General features: G+C 36.5%; 1 protein-coding gene across 2 annotated transcripts in view; it reads left to right on the top strand.

The window, feature by feature from the left end:
* The window catches only part of TDRD9 (tudor domain containing 9), a 67043-nt gene that overhangs the window by 26067 nt on the left and 22463 nt on the right, over positions 1-18513 (top strand). The window contains exons 6-18 of one of the 2 annotated variants that reach the window (XM_015631880.2): positions 1669-1749; positions 4576-4740; positions 8973-9076; positions 9843-9901; positions 12947-12998; positions 13152-13236; positions 13940-13997; positions 14539-14643; positions 16337-16434; positions 16794-16925; positions 17562-17724; positions 17808-17871; positions 18327-18390. In XM_015631880.2, coding sequence (XP_015487366.1) covers positions 1669-1749; positions 4576-4740; positions 8973-9076; positions 9843-9901; positions 12947-12998; positions 13152-13236; positions 13940-13997; positions 14539-14643; positions 16337-16434; positions 16794-16925; positions 17562-17724; positions 17808-17871; positions 18327-18390 — 1230 coding nt within the window. The remainder of the gene's footprint in view (positions 1-1668; positions 1750-4575; positions 4741-8972; positions 9077-9842; positions 9902-12946; positions 12999-13151; positions 13237-13939; positions 13998-14538; positions 14644-16336; positions 16435-16793; positions 16926-17561; positions 17725-17807; positions 17872-18326; positions 18391-18513) is intronic. The other variant, XM_015631882.1, reaches the window with a different exon arrangement.

Raw genomic sequence — 18513 nt, forward strand, 5'->3', positions numbered from 1 at the left:
GAGGACATAGGGGTTTGGGGGTTTTTTTGGAGAGTGGCTGGTTGGTTTTGGGGGATTTTTTATGTTTTGTTTTAGCATGTATTTTTTCTAAGTGCCATTTTTGATTTTTGTCCTGTTACTGGTATTGTAGCTGAAAGCTACTTGAATTCTTGGATATTTGAGGATCGGGGAGACAGTACTTAGTGTTCCATTAGACTATTACAGTAACAAGGCTGTCATGACTTCACTTGAAATGGTACAGTGCAAACCTGGAAAAGATTAAGCAGGTGGTTACATTTTTTGTATGAAGAAAATTTAATACTTCATTCAAACAGAAAAAGAACAAAAACCCCCCCAAAGGCTAAGGAATTGTATCAGTGGCCTTCATGGAAAAGATTTGAGCACTCCAGTGTATTAGCAGAGTGTTGGAAGCCTTAACATTTCCTTTAATAAGGAAATGCAGGTGAAATATAGGTAGAAAAGCTGAATCATAGACGGTGCATACATAGAAAAGTGTTATTGTTCATTTAGTTTTAAGATTTATTCATTAGATATGAAAATGAATGAGTGAAGTTTTCTGGCCCCTTACATAGGAGAATGGGTTTATGCAGAGGTTTTTCTAACTGTTTCTTGGGTGCTGTAATTTGAACTGATGTTACTAGCTTGTACCACTTCTTTGAGAAGCACCCATCTGTGTATTTCACTTCCCCAGCCAGGATTCTGGTCCCTCCTGTTTCCCATATGCCATCTTTTCCCCTATACCTACTACAGAGATTGTGATCTTGAGCCCAGAATCACTGTTTTTAACAACTGAATGTTCTCTATGACATTTTTAATTGCATCTTTGCATCTTTCAATTGAATCTCATCCCTCTCAGAGGACATTTAGGAGCACCCCTAAACAAGCTAGGACCAAAAATCTTGACTTCTCCCCGCAAGACTTTACTGTCAGCCTAAAACTACCTTGGCTAAATTTATTTTTGTAGTGGGACAGCATTGAATATATGTCTTATCTTTATATTATATTAGAATATGCTAATTAGCTTCCAGGACATGAATGTTGACTTGTGAAGGCTAAACTCCAGAAAAACCTGCTGCACTTAAAATATTTAAGCTGTAATTCAAGAAAGGGATATGGTCATCATGGATAGTAATGGAAAGAAGTATTTGCTGATCTATAAGGAGCAGGCAGAAGGCTCAGGTGCTAGGATATATAAAGAATTGGGTGTAAACTTATGTTTTAGAAAGCAGTTGTGTATTTTGATTGTAGGTGGAAGCCACTGGGAGTGATGCACATCTATTCAATTTGCTTATTTTTCAGACAAACCAAAACTGTCCCTGGATCTTTTGGGATCTTACCAGTACAGTTGATTTATCAGCATCAGTATTATAGACTTCATCTGTTACTGTCAACTCTAGTAAAACTGGTAGTTAGAGCTTGAGATGCATTATTCTAGATTTGCTTAACTTTAGAGTAACATGATTTTCACAAAGGGTTTTGTAGTCATCTGAAGACTCTTGTTGGGTTTTTAAAGTGTTCTTAACATGCCTAGGCTCAAAAGCTTCCTTCTATGAAAATACATTATTTCAAGTTACAAAAATAAAGCATGAAATTGAATGGGAAAGTAAGAGGCTGTCAAAAAGAAGAGGATAGATCAATGAAAATTAAATAGTGGATAATGTCTTCTAGGTGCACGAACGTACAGAAGAAATTGATTTCTTGCTCTTGGTGACCCGTAAACTGTTGTGTACAAATTCACAGTCTGTAAAGGTAGGTTCAAACGGAATTCTCCTGTTTTTTCTTGCAAGAAAACGCTTGCGTGTCTTTCATCTGTGAAGGCCCTATTTTAAAGAATTGACCATGAATTACTATGTTACTGCTTTTTATTAAATTTTACTTAGTTTGCCACTCCTCATAAGTAAGCAAGCTAAGGGGCATTCTTTTCCTGGCTGCTGTAATGTGTTCTGAGAGACTTCTTTTTTTTTCCCCTCATGTTAAAATGCATTAGTTTCTAAAGCCTGCTTAAGGCTAAAAAATGCACGATGGATATTTGACTAGAATTACGTCTTGGGTATTGAGGGCAGTGCTCATCCTTGGTTAAAATGGTAGCATTAACTCCTGGAAATACTGAGCCTTTTTATTTAAGTGGGACGACGTATTTGAAGAAATAGCAAAAGACCTGAACTTCTGTACTGTAATTTCTGGGCAGAACTGGTAGTAAAATGTGGCTGAGGTATTTCTCTGCACATTAGGCAATTCTGCTTTGTACTGAAGCAGGATTCACAGACATTTAGCATGTTTAGTCTTTGGGGTCAGAGTAATGAACTCTTGAAATGTTAGAAATTAAATACAGGTGATGGAGTTCAGCTAACTCAGTATCTTTCAGTGCAGCTATTTGGGACTGCAGATACTTTGTGAGACTGCATGTCTTCTAAGTGCTTCAAGTTAATGGTTTCATGTGAATTTTTCTGTTCAAAATAGTCTAGGTTGGCTGTTTGTGTTGCCGTTGGAAGGGAATATGTGTTCTTATATGCAGTGCATCACATTGATACGAACTTGGTCTTCAGGTCTTCCAAACATGCTGTCTCTGAAAGTGCACTTTCAGTTGGCGTAGGACATGGCTGTGCGCTTCCTGTCTTTCACTTTTTATTCCTTTTCATGCTGATCTAGATTTTAAAGAAAACTCTTGTCTTTAAATTCAGACACAGTTATGTGAAACTATTCAGCCTTTTTTAGCACTTGGCTCTGCCTATTGAGGAGAGCAACAATTTGATCAAACTGAGTTTGTGAGAAGTTTGCCTTTTATTCTGATTGTTGGGTTGGTTTCAGTGGCAGCAATCCCTACAGGCCCTATCATCTTTTCTGTTAGAGGTTTCTGACAAATTTTTCATTTTCCCCTGTAGTTCCATTTCAGTCTCTTGAAATTGTCATGGAAAAATGTTATCCCCTTTATATCATTCTCTGGAATTGTTTCTGCAGATGAGACTTTTTCAATATTGTACAAACCTGAGAGAGACCTATATTTGAGAAAGTGGAGGAATGAATTGAATTTTTTATGTTGAAGAAGGGGGAACTCTTGATCTCACTTATTGGCCTTGAGCAGAGTAGAATGGGCTATTCAGTTGGAATTCATATACAAAAGCCCAGTGTCTCCTACTTAATCTCTTTTCAGTCCCTTCTGAAATACTGTAAAGGAAGGGAGCTTTGATGTAGCAAGTTGATTTAGAAAATGCAAAATTCTTCTCCCATCCTCCCTGCATGCATTCAAAAGGGTGCAAGGATCCCTATTTAAGAGAGGAAACAAAGCATTTTTAACTAGAGTGGCATGAAGTACACAATGAGGTGTTTGTTTCCTAGTGTGGATGTTGGAGACCTCAGAGTAGCAGGTAATTTAACATTGCATCAACTGACAGGAGTTAGTTGAAAGATTCTGATGTTGATTCTGAGGACAAGATCTACCTGCTGAATTATTTTAACTGTTAGATTGTGCTGAATTTTCTGGCAGATGGCTGCTGCAGATTATTTTTGGATTGCAGAGCAGATACTGAATTGTTGTGAGGTTGATCTTGCTGGGATTGGGTTGTTCAAAGAAAACCTTGAGAGTGGCTCTATTGGGTCAAACCAAACAGTGCAGTTTCCATAGTGACCAGGAACAGTTCTGGGTATCATCTAGTGCATCTTTGGACATACCCATGTAGTACAAGTGGTTTTGGACTGCTTGATCTTGAACTGTCTTCTTTGATTACCCTCTGTTTTGACGTGTTCATCTGCTGTGTTGGTGATATGTGCTGGTTGAATTTTTGCTTTAAGAGTACATTAAACTCTTGGTTCAGTTATGTGACACTTCAGGCACTCTGTTAAGAATCTGTCATTTTTTTCCACTTTGGAAGGATTCCACACAGATTAGAGTCCAGATTACAAAGATTGTCTAGAAGAAGGGGTTGTTAATATTCCTTGCTTGTAACTTCAGATTTAGATTGGATTTTGTTTCCATAGCCTTTAGAGAAGGTTGCATTTAGCCTATTGCCCTGGCACAGGTGAGTCATTATCTGTTGAGCCATGAGGCAGTCCATGCTGGAGTGGGACAGATATATATAATATATTTGCAGAATTATGTCCTTTCAAATTTCTCCTTTCAGGATCATGTTGGAAAACTTCATGGTTTAACCTGCCCTCTCCATATGTTCCTTGTGCCTTCACATGGAAAGCTTCAGCTTTGGAGCTGAGCACAGTGGAACAATGCCCTCTTCATTAGTTTGCCTTCCTGTTGTTTTGTAAAGGGGATGCTTTTATGTTTTGCAGCATTACTGGTTTGGGTGGTGAGATACCAAGAGTACTGTATGTTTTTGGTTGAATTTCCACTGTGCTTTCTGCCCTAGGCATTCTAGCCAGAGCCATTCTCTTACAGAGCCTCTCTACATGTGCTGGTTAAGGTATCTTAAGCATTTAGTTTGATTCTCTGAAATGTACTTAGGTTACATACTTGTAGTAACCAGAATTAGATCATTTAACATGAAGAGGAAGTGGAGAGTCCCACGTAGCAGGACAGTTTGTTAAAAGTAATGCTTTACATTTGCTGTACATGTTTTTTAACAGATAATACTGATGTCTGCTTCCATCAACTCCAAAGAATTAGCTGATTACTTTGCGCTTCCAGTTCATAATGGCTTGAATCCAGTCTGTGTATTTAAAGTTGAAGGCAGACCTTTTGCAGTTGAAGAATATTATCTTGATGATTTGAAGGACATTTTTGATTTCCAGGTATTGTAAATTTAATTTCATTTTTTGTACATAATAAGAAATTGAAATAGTCAGTTGAAAACCGTGTAATAGAATGGCATATAGCCACTTTTATATTGCAATTCTAGGTAAGAATTAATAGATAATGATAAATCAGGAGTCTTTGTATGAGCAGACTAGTTTCTGTCATGAAACAGAAATGTTTCAGTGGTATGAGGCATTTTGTTTGATAGTTGCATTCAAGATGAACAATGTAAAATTGAGTGTGGAAAGTAACATAAATAGATTTAAAGATCTCTTTGAATATAGCTGACAAAATCAGGGAATATTTTGTGGGTTGGTTCATGTTGTTATGTATCAAAGGCAGAAAGTGCTACAATATGAAGAGAAAACAAGCATTTTTGATTAGAACTTTGATTTTACCAAGTTGGCTTCTCTATCAGCTGGGGTTTTCTTGTTTTTCTTTCCTGTTTCCTTTCTAAAATAGTGCCAGAAATGTTATGCAATGGTTTTGAGCCTATTTCTGTTGTAACCGTGTAGGCCACCATAGTAAATGTGATGGCAAATGTGAAATTTTGAGTAATGAGAACATGTTAGAATTACAGATACCTCTCAGATCCCTGGTAGGCTGTGCTGGAGAGCTGCTTCTCTGATGCCTAAGGAGGGAAGGTCCTGGCTGAAGATACCTTTGCTTTATCAATCTAGTTTATAAGCTGCACAGAATGTATTTTGTATATTTGTATACCTCCTGACATTATAGTAAGTATCTCCATAGACATCAGGTAGTGAAGGAATGAATGTAAATATTGATTTAATTGAGTTAATCTGTTTTCTGTGGTTTTATAATAGGAGTTTGTTTTGCATTTGAAAAACAGCTGTGTAGGAATTCACTTGAGTGAACTCTTTCAGTATTATGGTTCAAGGCAAAAAAAACAGGTTAAAGCAGAGTGCACAAATGCACTTAGACCTATATTATGATACCAGTCTAAAAATAACTGGGACATGGATGTAGTTATTGGTCAGTTTTGATAATTCAAAACACTATTAAAATGTTATTACAATGAAGAAGATGGGGGATGCATTTAAAAAATAACAGTGGGGAACACACTGTTATTATTTAGCTTTCATCCATCAATTCTGCAGAAAATAACCCAATTAAAATAGGAAGCCCAGAAGAAAATAATTGCTTATGCAATTACACATAGTAATAGTACACAGCTCAGACATTGGTTATGCCTCAGCACAGACAAGGTAAAATAAAAGGCTGTCAACCATTGAAGTTTCAGTGCTAACAAAAAAAATAATGCTTATTGCAGTTGGCCCATCAGTATTTATACATTAGTATGGCAGCTCAGACAGATAATGTGGAGGAGATTATGTAATAGATGGGGCTTTGTAAAACATTTTTGATGATGACAACAAAAAGATAACCAGGAAATTGAGTAAGAAATTTACTTCAGTCAAATTGGATTTGTCATAGCTGCACTTGGAGCTGAATGTCAAGTTGCACACCTTTCACCTCAGAGATCACAAAGAAAGGAGCTGCTTTCAGTGCTTAGCCCTTTACATACTTTATTTTCTCTGTGTTTTTTATTTAAAGTTTTCATCCAATTCTTTATCTTGTCTTGTCCTATCTATAGCCATTCTTTTTTTCAGCAAGATGGGGAGGGTATGTTTGTCCAAGAAGCACATAAATGCTCTTGATTTTCTTTTCTCTATATCTGTATTTAAAAAGGATGAAATTGAATTCTGAAGCACTGATTTTTGGTCTTCATCTTGTTCCTTGTGGTGCTGTGTGTGAAGATTTTCTTAGAATACTAGTTACAATTAAAAATTAAAATGTGGAAGATCTAAGATGGTCTGTGTAACATCCTAATAAAATTAGATAATAAAATGGAATGTATTAAGACAGTTAATGAGTTAACGCTGCCATATGGAGGCTGAGGCACATCTTTCATTATGCTCAAATCTTAGTCAGTTAGATAATAACTGCCTGAGGTAGAGGCTTCAGGCTTTAATTCTTGATGTCTTGTTTTCACCTATAAAAGCCTGTAAAATTTACATAAAGGGACACAGCAATTAAAAGTAAATGCAGTCGTTGCTCCGTAGGTAAACAGAATTTTTCTAAGTTTACTTTAGCTTTTAAAATTAATAACTGTGAAACTACATTACATAAATCTCCAATCATTTCATCATCTCAGTCAAAATCAGTCTAGTCCTTTGTCCCTTTTCAAAAAATCTTAAAATAATTGGATGTTACTGTATAAATGTAGAATTCTTTTGTGCATCCTGCAGAGTTTTTGGCTTTAATATATCACTCATTTCTGCATGTGAAAATGTTTTAAAACTGTGCTTGAAAATAAAATTTTTAGGGGTGGTTTTGACTTGAATAATTTGTCAGTTCATTGATGTTGTTGTGATTTGGAAGATGAATACAAGTGCCAGTCCTTACTTTTTCTTCTCTTTGACTGTTTGTAGTAAACCCTCTGCTGTGGCTAGACAGACATCTAGCTGAATCAAAGATAAAACTTCCTACTTGAATCACTTCATTTGTAGGAAAGAATAAAAATAAGGGAGAAAAAAGGGAGAAACATGTTTTAGTGTAGCACTGGCTTACCCTTGCCCAAATACTGGGTCATTTATAGGTGTACTGCTTAATTTGTGAGCATAAGTTTACAAAAAGTAGTTTATTTTTCTTTTGGCATAATGGGCTTGGTAAACACATTGTTCTGGATGTTTAACCAAATCATGATTTTGTTGTACCAACAGCCTCTAAGGCCCAAGGAATCACTGAAACACAGGTTTCATGAAAAATGAAAGGCTCTGTCTACAGGCAATTTTAAAGCTGGTTGTGTAAATTCTTGCCTTTTATTCTGGATGGTTTTAGTGATATGAAATGCAAATTTAAACAATGAGGTAAAGTGCAAAAATGTGACCCATTTTCTGCTGGTAAAGGTAAAAACTTTGTGTTCATGGAACTAGAGTCAGAGTCCTGATGGAAGGTAGTGAGCTGCTGTCAAAAGCTGTTCTGATGATGTTGTATTATTTCAGTCAGGTCTGACTGGGGTTTGGATTTGCTGTTTGTCACATTGTTACCTTTTATTAGGAGTGATGTGGAAGCCTTGTCGTGTTAAAGAATACTAAAGGTACAATCTATAGCAAAATTGAAAAGACAAATTTGACAGTTATTTAAGCAGGGATAATATAAACCAAGAAATCTTACATTTGAGCAGCCCAGAAGAGATAACTTGCTTAGATTTTTTCACATATATTGGGGCAAAAATCACTTTGAAGAAAACAGTCAAGTATTTTTGATGTTTCTCATGGGTTAATCAAGCTGAGAACTGGGATTGCAGTAGGAAATGTAATCTAAATCAGTGTTTTCAGATTGGTGCTAGGAGCTATGCTTTTGTGATTGTTATGAGCTTCTTTACAATGGGAAATTGGTAGAAAAATGACTAATTTAATTGTAACAGTTTATATAGTTGTCTGTGATTTTAACTCTCTGGAACACTTGGTTCAGTAAAGAGTTTGCTCTAGAGTGAGGAGAAACTCAGAATGAAAAGTGAGCAGTGATCAAAAGCCAGTTTCCCTAGAAGAGAAAAATGTGTAATGCTTTAGACCTTTTTCTAAGCAGGTTTAGTTCATTAAGCATAAAACTGAAAGGAAATTAAGTTACTGTCTTTGCTCTCAAGACTTGATGGTTTGTGTTCTTAAATACTAAAGCCTTGAGTTTGAACAGGGTGCTGGAAAACAGTGTAGACAGAAACACTATGGTTCTGTTGCAGAACAGTAATTGCTTTACAGGGTGTGACCAAAACCACAAAACCTATTAAATGCAAAAGCATTAATCATAAAAAGAGAGGTTTATGTGCCAGCAGGTAGAGAGAGATGTGTGTAATAGCAGCTGTGAGAAGCACTCTACCTTCCTTACACAAATTCTTCCTTGTCATCCATGGGTTCTGATCAGTGCCGTGTGCTTGACACTTCAGGATAAGGATCATGTCCTGCAAATGAATGGAGACCCTGATGCTTAGGTAGATAAATACCAGAAGTATTTCTTCAGCATTAAAATAGTAGGATGCTTGAAGAAAAATGTGTGTTTAGAAGGTCATGAATGCATCAGATCCAGTTACTTCTTCTGCACTGGATCAGTTTTAATTGAAAGCACTTGACAAATTGAAATACGTACGTGAACTACAGTCTTTTAGCCATTATACTGTGTTAACCTCATTGCCTTCTTCTCCAAACAGCTTCGTCCTCAGAGCATTGGGGAACCAAGGATAGAAAAGAAAATGTATCAAGTGGCAGTATCCCTGATTCAGTCATTTGATGAGTTGGAAAAGAGGAGCAATAGGTAAGACACAGTTCAAGATACGGAATCAGTGGCTCTTGGGGAAATGAGAAGCTAATTAAGCAACAACAGCAGTCAATAGTTATTAGTGGAAACTTTATTTTTACTTGCCTCTCTGCCTTAGTTTTACATATTTGTTGGATTTGTACCCAGTGTTCCTAAGGTGCACTTCATGCCCTGGAGTGTGAGTGACTGTTCAAGGCAGCCGTGTCATATGGAAAATAATTCTTCGCTGTAGACAAGAGCTGAGGAGTATTTATATCAAGAATGAAACCACTATTTTATATTGTAATCTAAAACACATATTATTTCATGGAAAAAAAGGACAAAAACTAGGCATTAATTTCCATTGCCTGTTTAATGCCTTAGTGTCATGTGAATAAGTAAATACTGGATTTTGCTGCTCTGTGTTCTGTAAATTGATGTTTAGTATCTGAAAATGTAATAAAGTTGCTTCTACAACATTGTCTAACACTGAGTGTGTATTAACCAAATTCTGATTATTTTCATTGTGGAATGAGAATGTTACTGTTTTGTCAAAGTTCTGAAGAAAAAAAACTAAAGCTAATGCTCTGGTTTCAGTGTTCATATATTGTGTTTTTCAGAAAGTGTAGTTGTAAATAATGGTTGTTACTCATTTCTTCAGGAAGTTTAAATAATGCATGTTACAAAAAGTGTGCGCTTCTGCTTGTTCTTCCAGAATAAAGTAACTTGGGGTAATGAAGTAGACTAAGACTGTAAAACTAAGGAAGCTGTGTTTTCTTGTTAGGGAGAAAAAGAACTTGAGTGGTACTTTGGAACGTGGCAGCGTGCTTGTGTTTTTACCAGGTGAGTATATGTCTTAATAACTTTCTTTTTGGTATTTGATATCTAATGAGCTTTCTTGTGGCAGTTCTTCCAGGGATTTATTAAAGATATACTTAAATGAGGTTCATTGGTCTCTTTGGGCATTTTTTCCTTGGAAACTTGTTTAACTGTGGCAATAATTGGAAAGGCTATGAGTCAAAAATTAAGATGTTATGTATTTTAAAAATAATAAAATTAATTCTGTAGTTAATCTACAGAAATGCAGTTGCTCAATTTTTTAGTGCAATTACTAATTATTGTATGAAGCTCCTAGGATTCTTTTAGAGATGTTTCCTTATCTGCAAATGAAGAGGTCTTCATTTAAATTGTTGTCAAATGTTAAACTCACATGTTTTTTCCATGTGCATTGGTTGGTGTAGTTAGCATGCTCAAAAGCACAGATGATGACACAGTGATTATTGATCAGAAAACTGGCTACGCATGTAGTCTTCTGTAAAGAATAAAACCTAAGCTGTCTTGCACAGAAATTATTGTAGGTTTTTTTTTTTGACTGTCATTCTTAATTTAATAGTTAATTTAATAATCGTTGGCTGGATTTTAGAGCCAGTGTAACTAGCCTGCAGAGTAATTCTCCTGAATGTCATAGTCTATTACCTGGTGGTTTCAAGTATTCTTTTATTAAATGAGTGAATATCTGTTAGTTGGAAACTTTGAAAAGATTTGGTTATGTTCAAGTGGAGAGTCAGCTTGAAGTCCAGAGCAGCTGTTCCTTGGACACAGTGAAGTCAGTCACTACCAGGGCTTCCTAACTCTATAAAATGTTTATGAATGTCATCTCCCTGCTGTGTTGAGCTAAGGAAGAGACATGCCAGGGCTAGGGCTGGAAGCACAGCACACCAGCTCAAAGATACACTGCACTTGCAGAGCAACCTTCCTTGGAGAGTGTTCCCCACTAGCTAAAAGGCATTAGAGCTGCCTTAGCTATAAAATTAGGAATTTTATTTCTATTAGGAATTGCCTTTGCTATAAAATTAGTGGGCAGAAAGAATTACTTCATTTTGTTAATGTAAAGCCCATTCCAGTTTGTGAGTGATGAGGTTGGGAGACCATATCTGTTGCCTCTGGCCTCTGATACTGCTGTTTGTCTGGTGTGTTTTCAGACTAACTCAGCCCCTCTGAGGCTTCATTTCAGTCTGAAACTACTTCTTAGCACTTTCAAATCCTAAATATTTATCTTTCACCTTGAGATTTTTTGTTTTGTTTTGTTTTTTAACTGTGCTGCTATCCCTGATGACTTATAACTGCAAGTAATATACTGATTTTTTTTGTTTGTTTGTTTGTTTTAAATACATTTGGTAAATCTGTGGAAACCTGTGCAGTAATGCTTTCTAAATGAGCTGGTACACTCAAGTTTGTGTTTTATTTTTTAAGTGATTGACCTTGTCTGGTTTTAAACTGGATACTCAAGACTGATCCTGAACACCTGATTAGCAAACACCCCTTGAAATTTTCCTCACAAATGTTTTTATACAGAACTGGAGAAAAGGGGAGGCAAGCCCTCAGTTTACAAGACTGCAGCTGAGACAGAGCTTTGGGTTATTTTTACCCATTTAACCATCCACATTTAGGATGTTGATTTGAGATGCTTAGATATTTTGAGTGCTAACGATTACATAGCATTTTGAACATCAAAAATAACACTCCCACTGACTTGTCAAGTTGAGTGTGCAGCAGCAGCATCCAGAAAGAGCAGTGCTGTAATGAGGATGCTGTTAAGTGATTTTTGCCCACTGTCTTTGTGGAACTCAGTGATGGGGCAGAATCTATTTCCAAAAGGAGCTGCAGCTGTCTCAAGTAGGATGTCACGTTTTTCTTCGTAATTGTAATTACAGAGTTGATGTTTGTTTTTTTTTTTGTAATCTCGTTCATGGCTTAATTTTTTGGTAATGCTACCAAGCCTGATTCTTTATAGATAAGTATTCTTCAGTTCAGCTCTCCTTTGGTTCCAGAACTTGTCTTTCTTGTAGGTAACAGGTGATACAAAGTGCCATGTTAAACTGTAGAGTCATTTTCTTAACATACATGCATGAGTACGTTCCCAGTGATCTAATTGTATCTGTTATACTCGTGTTGATCTCATTTTTTGTCTGTTCCATATTTTCTTTTGCACTTCCCTGTGGCCTGCTGTCTTTACTGTCCTTGTATGCTTGCCAAACAGGTTGTGTTACTAGTTCCCTTTTCATTCTGAGACCTTTGTCTCCTGGTGGGATCCTTATGTTCCATAGGTCTCATGGTCAATCATCTCTTGTCATTTCTAAAACTGGTCAGCAGATATTGCCTGCTGTGTCTAGTCAGTAATTACTAGACTGATTAATAGTTACCATTAACAGTGATGATGCAGAGTCTGCTCTGCCAAACATGAATCAAACTTCTTTTAGTTGTTTCTGATTGTAAAAACAACTTCCAGGGAAGTCCAGTGTTGGACAGATTTTTGAAAATGGGGCTTTTGGAATTGAAGTCTCAATAACAAGTAAACTAAGCTCCTCAGAAAGGTTTATGTCTGTGAAGATATTCGGGAAGATGATAAAAATCTCTTAGTCATAAGATTTCCCCTGGCAGACGTGAAATGCATACCCCAGAAAATGGGCCCTGGAATAGCCAAAGGTGAGATGGTTAAGACAGAAATTGCTGGTTTTTTCTTCTCTTGGCCCTCCTCTTTGGAAGAACTTATTTTGGCTGAAATACCCAATTTTAGCCAAATTTAGCCAATTTAGTATGTGGTGAGCATTGTTAGTTGTACATAACTGAAACAAGGGTTATTAATGGGATGTTGTCAAATGGCCTTTATATCTTTATTAAGTGTAAAATTAATGCCAAATCGTTCTTCAAAAAATCAGCTCACTGGTTTGCAGAGACTTATTACATTTGCTGTTTAATTCTTCTACCATTTTATTATGTGGTGAAAAACAGGTAATAATGATAGGCAATTAATAGTTGAAATAGATGTTTTTGAATTGTTCCTGATGACTAAAATGAAAAATAAACTCATGATTTCTTTTTCCCTAGGTTTAGGTGAAATAAGATACATGCACTCATGCCTCTCAGATAAATATAAAAGGTAAGTTAGACCACATTTTTTTCAGTTCAGTCAAACCTGAGTATGAGTCTTCCAGCTGTATGAGTTTTAGGTGCTTAATAGGGTTTAGCATAGAAGTGTAATCAACTCGAATATTCTGCATCAGTAAATATTTCACTAATAAATTTTCTTTAGGTGGCAAGTGTACCCACTTCATGCATGTGCAACATTGGAGGAGCAAAGTAAAGTATTTTCGGCTACAGTTCCTGGCTACAGAAAAGTAAATATTTTTAAATCATGACTTTTTTAAAGAATGTGAAACCTTTTGGTAGAGTAGTTATAGCAAATAATAATGTATTTAACTAATATTAGCTGTTCTAACTCAAACCGTTTTATGAGGAAAAAGCACTTTGGTTTGGCCTGTTGTTTTAACTGGTGTTTAGACCTCAAGAGAAGTGCATTAAACTTAAGGAAGTTACCCTTAAACTATTGTTGCTGCTATTTTTATCCTTCAGAATGGTTTGTGCATGTTGAGTCTTGCACCTGCACAAGGTGAGTGCTGCTGGTGGCACTGAACAGCAAAGTAGTCCCCCAGTGTGGGAGACTCTGACCCACTTTGTCCCCCACATTTTTGCTGCTGTCTTGGTTTTCTTCACCTGCTATTGCTAAGAGAGTATTGCTGCTGATAGTGTGATGTTTCCTCATGGCAAAGGCACAAAGAAATCTTTTATTCTTCCTCTGTAGTGTCCTAATGCTATACTACTTTAGTATGCTTTTTGGAGCTCAGAGCAAGAAAATACAAGGGGGTTTGTATTGTCCTTGTGTGGTATTGCTTTTTTAACTATACAGAGCAGAAATGTTGTGTTGCCGTTACATTTATATTTCTTCATAGCAAGTTGGATTTTTCAAGTAGAAACATTAATGAGAGTAAATTTTTTTGTTGTTTATGCATTCATTGCTCATTTTTTTGCTTCAAAACTCAGGTAATTCTAGCTACCAACATAGCCGAGAGCTCTGTAACAGTTCCTGATGTTAAGTATGGTAAGTTGTCTAAATCTTGTAATTCTTTATAGACTGTGTAATATTTTCCATCCTTGTGCTAGGTTTGGTCTTAAAGATATGTCAGTGTTCAAAGCAATGCTGTTGGAGTGTTGAATTCTTTCTTTCAAACACAGAAATCTGAATATATGAACAAATAGAGCTACTGAGCGGGAGGTTGGTTTAAATCTTCAAAAAGGGTAATTTTAAATGCAGTAACAAGCAGAGTCCTCATGTCGCAAGTTAAGATTTTTAATCACGTTCTGACTGTGTTTTGAAATAATTGCATCAGTTTAAGCAAATTTTGACACTTAGTTTCTAAATGCAGAAATTATTGCTCTTTTTAATGATTGTTATCTACAATGATTTATTTTATTTATGGTAAAATCTGTTAGCAGTTTGATTAGTATTCAGAATATCCATGGGTCTGGTTGTTTGTAAATATGATGTTCTTTTTATTGCTATTTAAGATATTCAGACTTTACTTTTCTGATTATTGTGTATTTCTTTCCACTGCCATGAGGATTTTCTTTTTTTCTTGCAGTGATAGATTTCTGCTTAACTAAAATTTTGTTTTACGATAAGGAAACTAACTACCAAAGTTTGAGGCTTTGCTGGGCATCTAAGACAAACTGTAATCAAAGAAGAGGTAAGATGACAATAGGTAATGCAAAGGAATTTTAGAAGCTGACCTTCATGAACAATTCTTTTTGCTTTTTCTTGCATTAATAGTAAAAAGAACAGGCTATTTTGGCCATTAATACTTGATAAGTCTTTACCTTGTTACGGTATAAAAGTGGGATTTAACAACTATGCATGATTTTTTTTTTTTCTCTCAGGTATAGTTGCAGAGGAGTGTTTTATGTCTTAGTGAAAAGTATTAAAATTCATGCACCATGGATTCTTTTTATTTAATAGCAAATTTTTTGTCAAGGGCCATTTTTAAAAAGGGGAGATAGGTAGTGCTAGGTATTTATGAGCTGCTTGTGAGTTTCAGCAGTAAAATAAACTTTCATGTGTATATATCAACTGTTAACGAGTTGAAATGTCCACAGCAGTGTTTCTAGTTTACACCAATGTTCATAGCACAAGGATAAATGAGATGCCCTATTGGCTCTTCTAGTAAGACAGTCATCTTAAATATCAAAATCTTTTTAGTTTCAGTCAAAAAGAATACTAAATAAATCAATAGTGGTGATATCTTCAGATCTAAAAATACTGCAATTTTTAAGTACTATGAGGTCTTTACAATAACAGCAGGGTGCCAGGTGCCCACCAAAGCTGCTCTGTCACTCCCCTCTCCTCAACTGGATGGGAAGAAAAACGATGACAGAAGGCTCAGGGTTTGAGATGAAGACAGGGAGATCACTTAGCAATTACCATCACAGGCAAAACAGACTCACCTTGGGGAAATTAGTTTAATTTTATTACCAAACAAATCAGTCCCAGGTAATGAGAAAGTAAGCCAAATCTCAAACAGCTTCTCCCTACTCATTCCCAGGCTTGGACTCACTCCCAGTTTCTCTACCTTCTCCTCCCTAGTGGTACGTGGGGATGGAAAACGGGGATTGGGATCGGTTCATCACACATCCTCTCTGCTGCTCCCTCTTCCTCATGCTCTTGCACTGTCAGATATGGGGGAAGTTTCCAGCAGTTTCTCACAGAAGCCACCACTATAGCCACCCCATTTCAAGACCTCACTGTGAACCCCTGAACCCCAATATACAGATTAATTGCCATTTGGTTCAGGGTCAGCGTAGGTCACAACAACCAGCCAATGTACAACCTGTAGAAGTAGCACTTGGAGTAGAAGACTTGGGCTTGTGCATGTGACTTAAAAATGTGACCTGATTCTCTAGGGGAGTCTCCCACAGAGAGGAATACCCTATAGCTGGTTGTGAATGGTGTTTGGATTTGTGAAGATATACTTCTGAATCATTGCATTTTCTGTAAATAGCAGATCACAAAGATGTTCTGCTGTTTATCATTGTATCTTAAAAGTTGTTTATATTGAAGGTTATTTTCTAGCTATAGAGTCAAATAGAAAATGCCTGTTCAACTGAGAAAAATGGCTGTTGATTTGAGGGCAGTTATGTGAGAAAGGTATTTGAGTGAAATACTTATGCAATTCTTTTGTTAGTTTCTGCTCCTATGAAAACAAAATTTTTTTGTCCTACCCTTACGTGTCCGCTGGGCCTGTCTGCTGCAAGAGAGCAGAACGCTGCTCAGCCTGCAGCATCAGCTGTCATGTACTGCTCAGCTGCCCACAGGGTTTGTAGATGGACGGATTTGGAAGAAACTTGCTCGCTTTACAAATTGGTGATTTGTTCTTTTATGTGAAGGTCGTGCTGGACGTGTTTCCAAAGGCTTTTGTTACAGGCTCATACGCAGGGACTTCTGGGCAGACTGTATTCCAGAGAAGTCAGAACCTGAGATGCTGGTAAGGTTTTTGGGTTTAGGATCAGGTTTTCTTTGCTGCAGGTAGTCATATCAGAAAAGCTGTGCTTTGCTTTCTCTGAAGGTGACTGGGATAGTTACTAATAACTAACATCAATGACTACAATTCAACTTGATAACTCATTGGTAAAGATCATTCCACATAGTTTCCTTATAGGAGATACGTTATAGCCATAACATTGATGTGGATTAGAAATGAGCAATCTACTGAAAAGAAAAAAAACCTGAGTTGTATGCAATTGATTTCAGATTTTGCAAAATTGTAAACTGACTTTTGCATATAAAGCACTTCTTCACACTTCCCATGAGGGAAGAGTAACAATAATCTTGTCTTCCCTTCAGCATTGTTCATTGGGAGCTACAGTATTAAAATTAAAGAAGCTTGGTATAGGGGAACCAAAAGCCTTGCTGGCAACAGCTCTTTCTCCACCCAGTGTAGGTGACATTGAACGTACAATAGTTCAGCTGAAAGAGGTAGGCTTCCTTTTAATATTGTTAAAATCAAGGTAATAGGAATGTACTGCAGAAGTGATTTTCTTTGTATTTAATGCAGTAGTAGTCTTAGTTGGAACTTCAGGTAGGAACTGTGTCTAGAGAGTCTTTCACACTTTGGTCTGTTCTTGGGTTACCATCCTTTTGTGCAGAATTTCAATAGTTATATCTTTAAAACAAGATTGTAATTTCATCAGGGAGCAATGATACCCTTTGAGGGCTAGCATCTATGGTGAGAAAGAACAGAGAAATAGGCAAAAAAATAACTTAAACTCCAGAAGCAACGTTGTTTAAGTAATAAATCACACTCTGACACCATATGATTTATAGAGGTCAGCCTAAAGATACCTTTTTCATCTGTACAAGGAGGATGGCGATTTTTATTTTCAATTATAAAGTTGATATAAGGGGGAATCTTCATTGCATTCAACTTTTTTCTTTTCCAAAGTGCATAAGAAATAATATTTATATAATTTGTAGCTTGCTTTTACTTCCAGTATATGTAGTAGCTTTGGTTTCAAAAGTAGCAGGCTTTAAAACTTTTCTTGGGTTTAGTTAGCTTTTACAGTGAATGTAAAAGCTAAAATGTATTTAGTGAATACATTTTAATTTCTCTAGCTTGGAGCACTTACAACTTGCACGCAAACCAAAGAAAATCTGCATGATGGTGAGCTGACTTTCTTAGGAATGGTACTGACACAGTTGCCAGTGGAGCTGCATCTTGGAAAATTGATAGTCCTTGGGCATGTCTTCGGTTGCTTAGAGGAATGCCTTATTATAGGTAACTGAAAGCAGAACATGTGAGAACATTTTTCTAAAACTGAATGATTTGCAGATTTTCATTTTGATTTGTTTTTGTTGTAGCTGCAGCATTGTCTTCACGGAATTTTTTTGCAGTACCTTTCAAAAAGCATGTTGATGCATACAGGTAGTACCCCAGATTTTTTATAACTTGCTAACTACATTTGAGGGCAGAGTTGATTGCTCAATATAATTTTCCATGTCATGAGTCTGATTTTTTGTTAAAATGCCAAGCAGTGCACAAAGAAGCTTTTCCAGGTAGCTGATACTGGAATCTGTTTATTTGGGAACATAAATCACAGAGCTAACTCGCCATTTCCTGAGCACAAGGCCTGATTCTTCAGCTTCATCTTCCTCATGTGGCAGTGTCTATTAAAATGGTTCTTTAAATAGCAAGGACAATTAGTTACTATTGTCCTGCTCATACAGTGCATCTCCTTCAGTGAGGAGATGTGACTAAAAACAGGTAATTACAATATTGCTCATGTTTTTTAAAGATGTGGAGGGTGTTACTGAGCTGCATAATACATGCAGTGTTTGGTAAAAAATATTGTTGCTAATAGTTTTTGCTCATATTGACAGGAAAAAAATGTTTTTTGCTGGGAATATTAGGAGTGACTGTATTGCAATTCTGAATGCATTTAGGGTAAGTCTTCTGTTACAGCTTGAATTACAGTGAACTCTGATAGGCCAGGATGGAGATTCTCACCTTTGTAGGATCAGTGCAGCATTTGTGCTTTGCAGTTGTTAAAAACTTCACATTATTGAT

This window comes from Parus major, chromosome 5 (genome assembly GCF_001522545.3).
Source record: "Parus major isolate Abel chromosome 5, Parus_major1.1, whole genome shotgun sequence".
Taxonomy (NCBI): Eukaryota; Metazoa; Chordata; class Aves; order Passeriformes; family Paridae; genus Parus; species Parus major.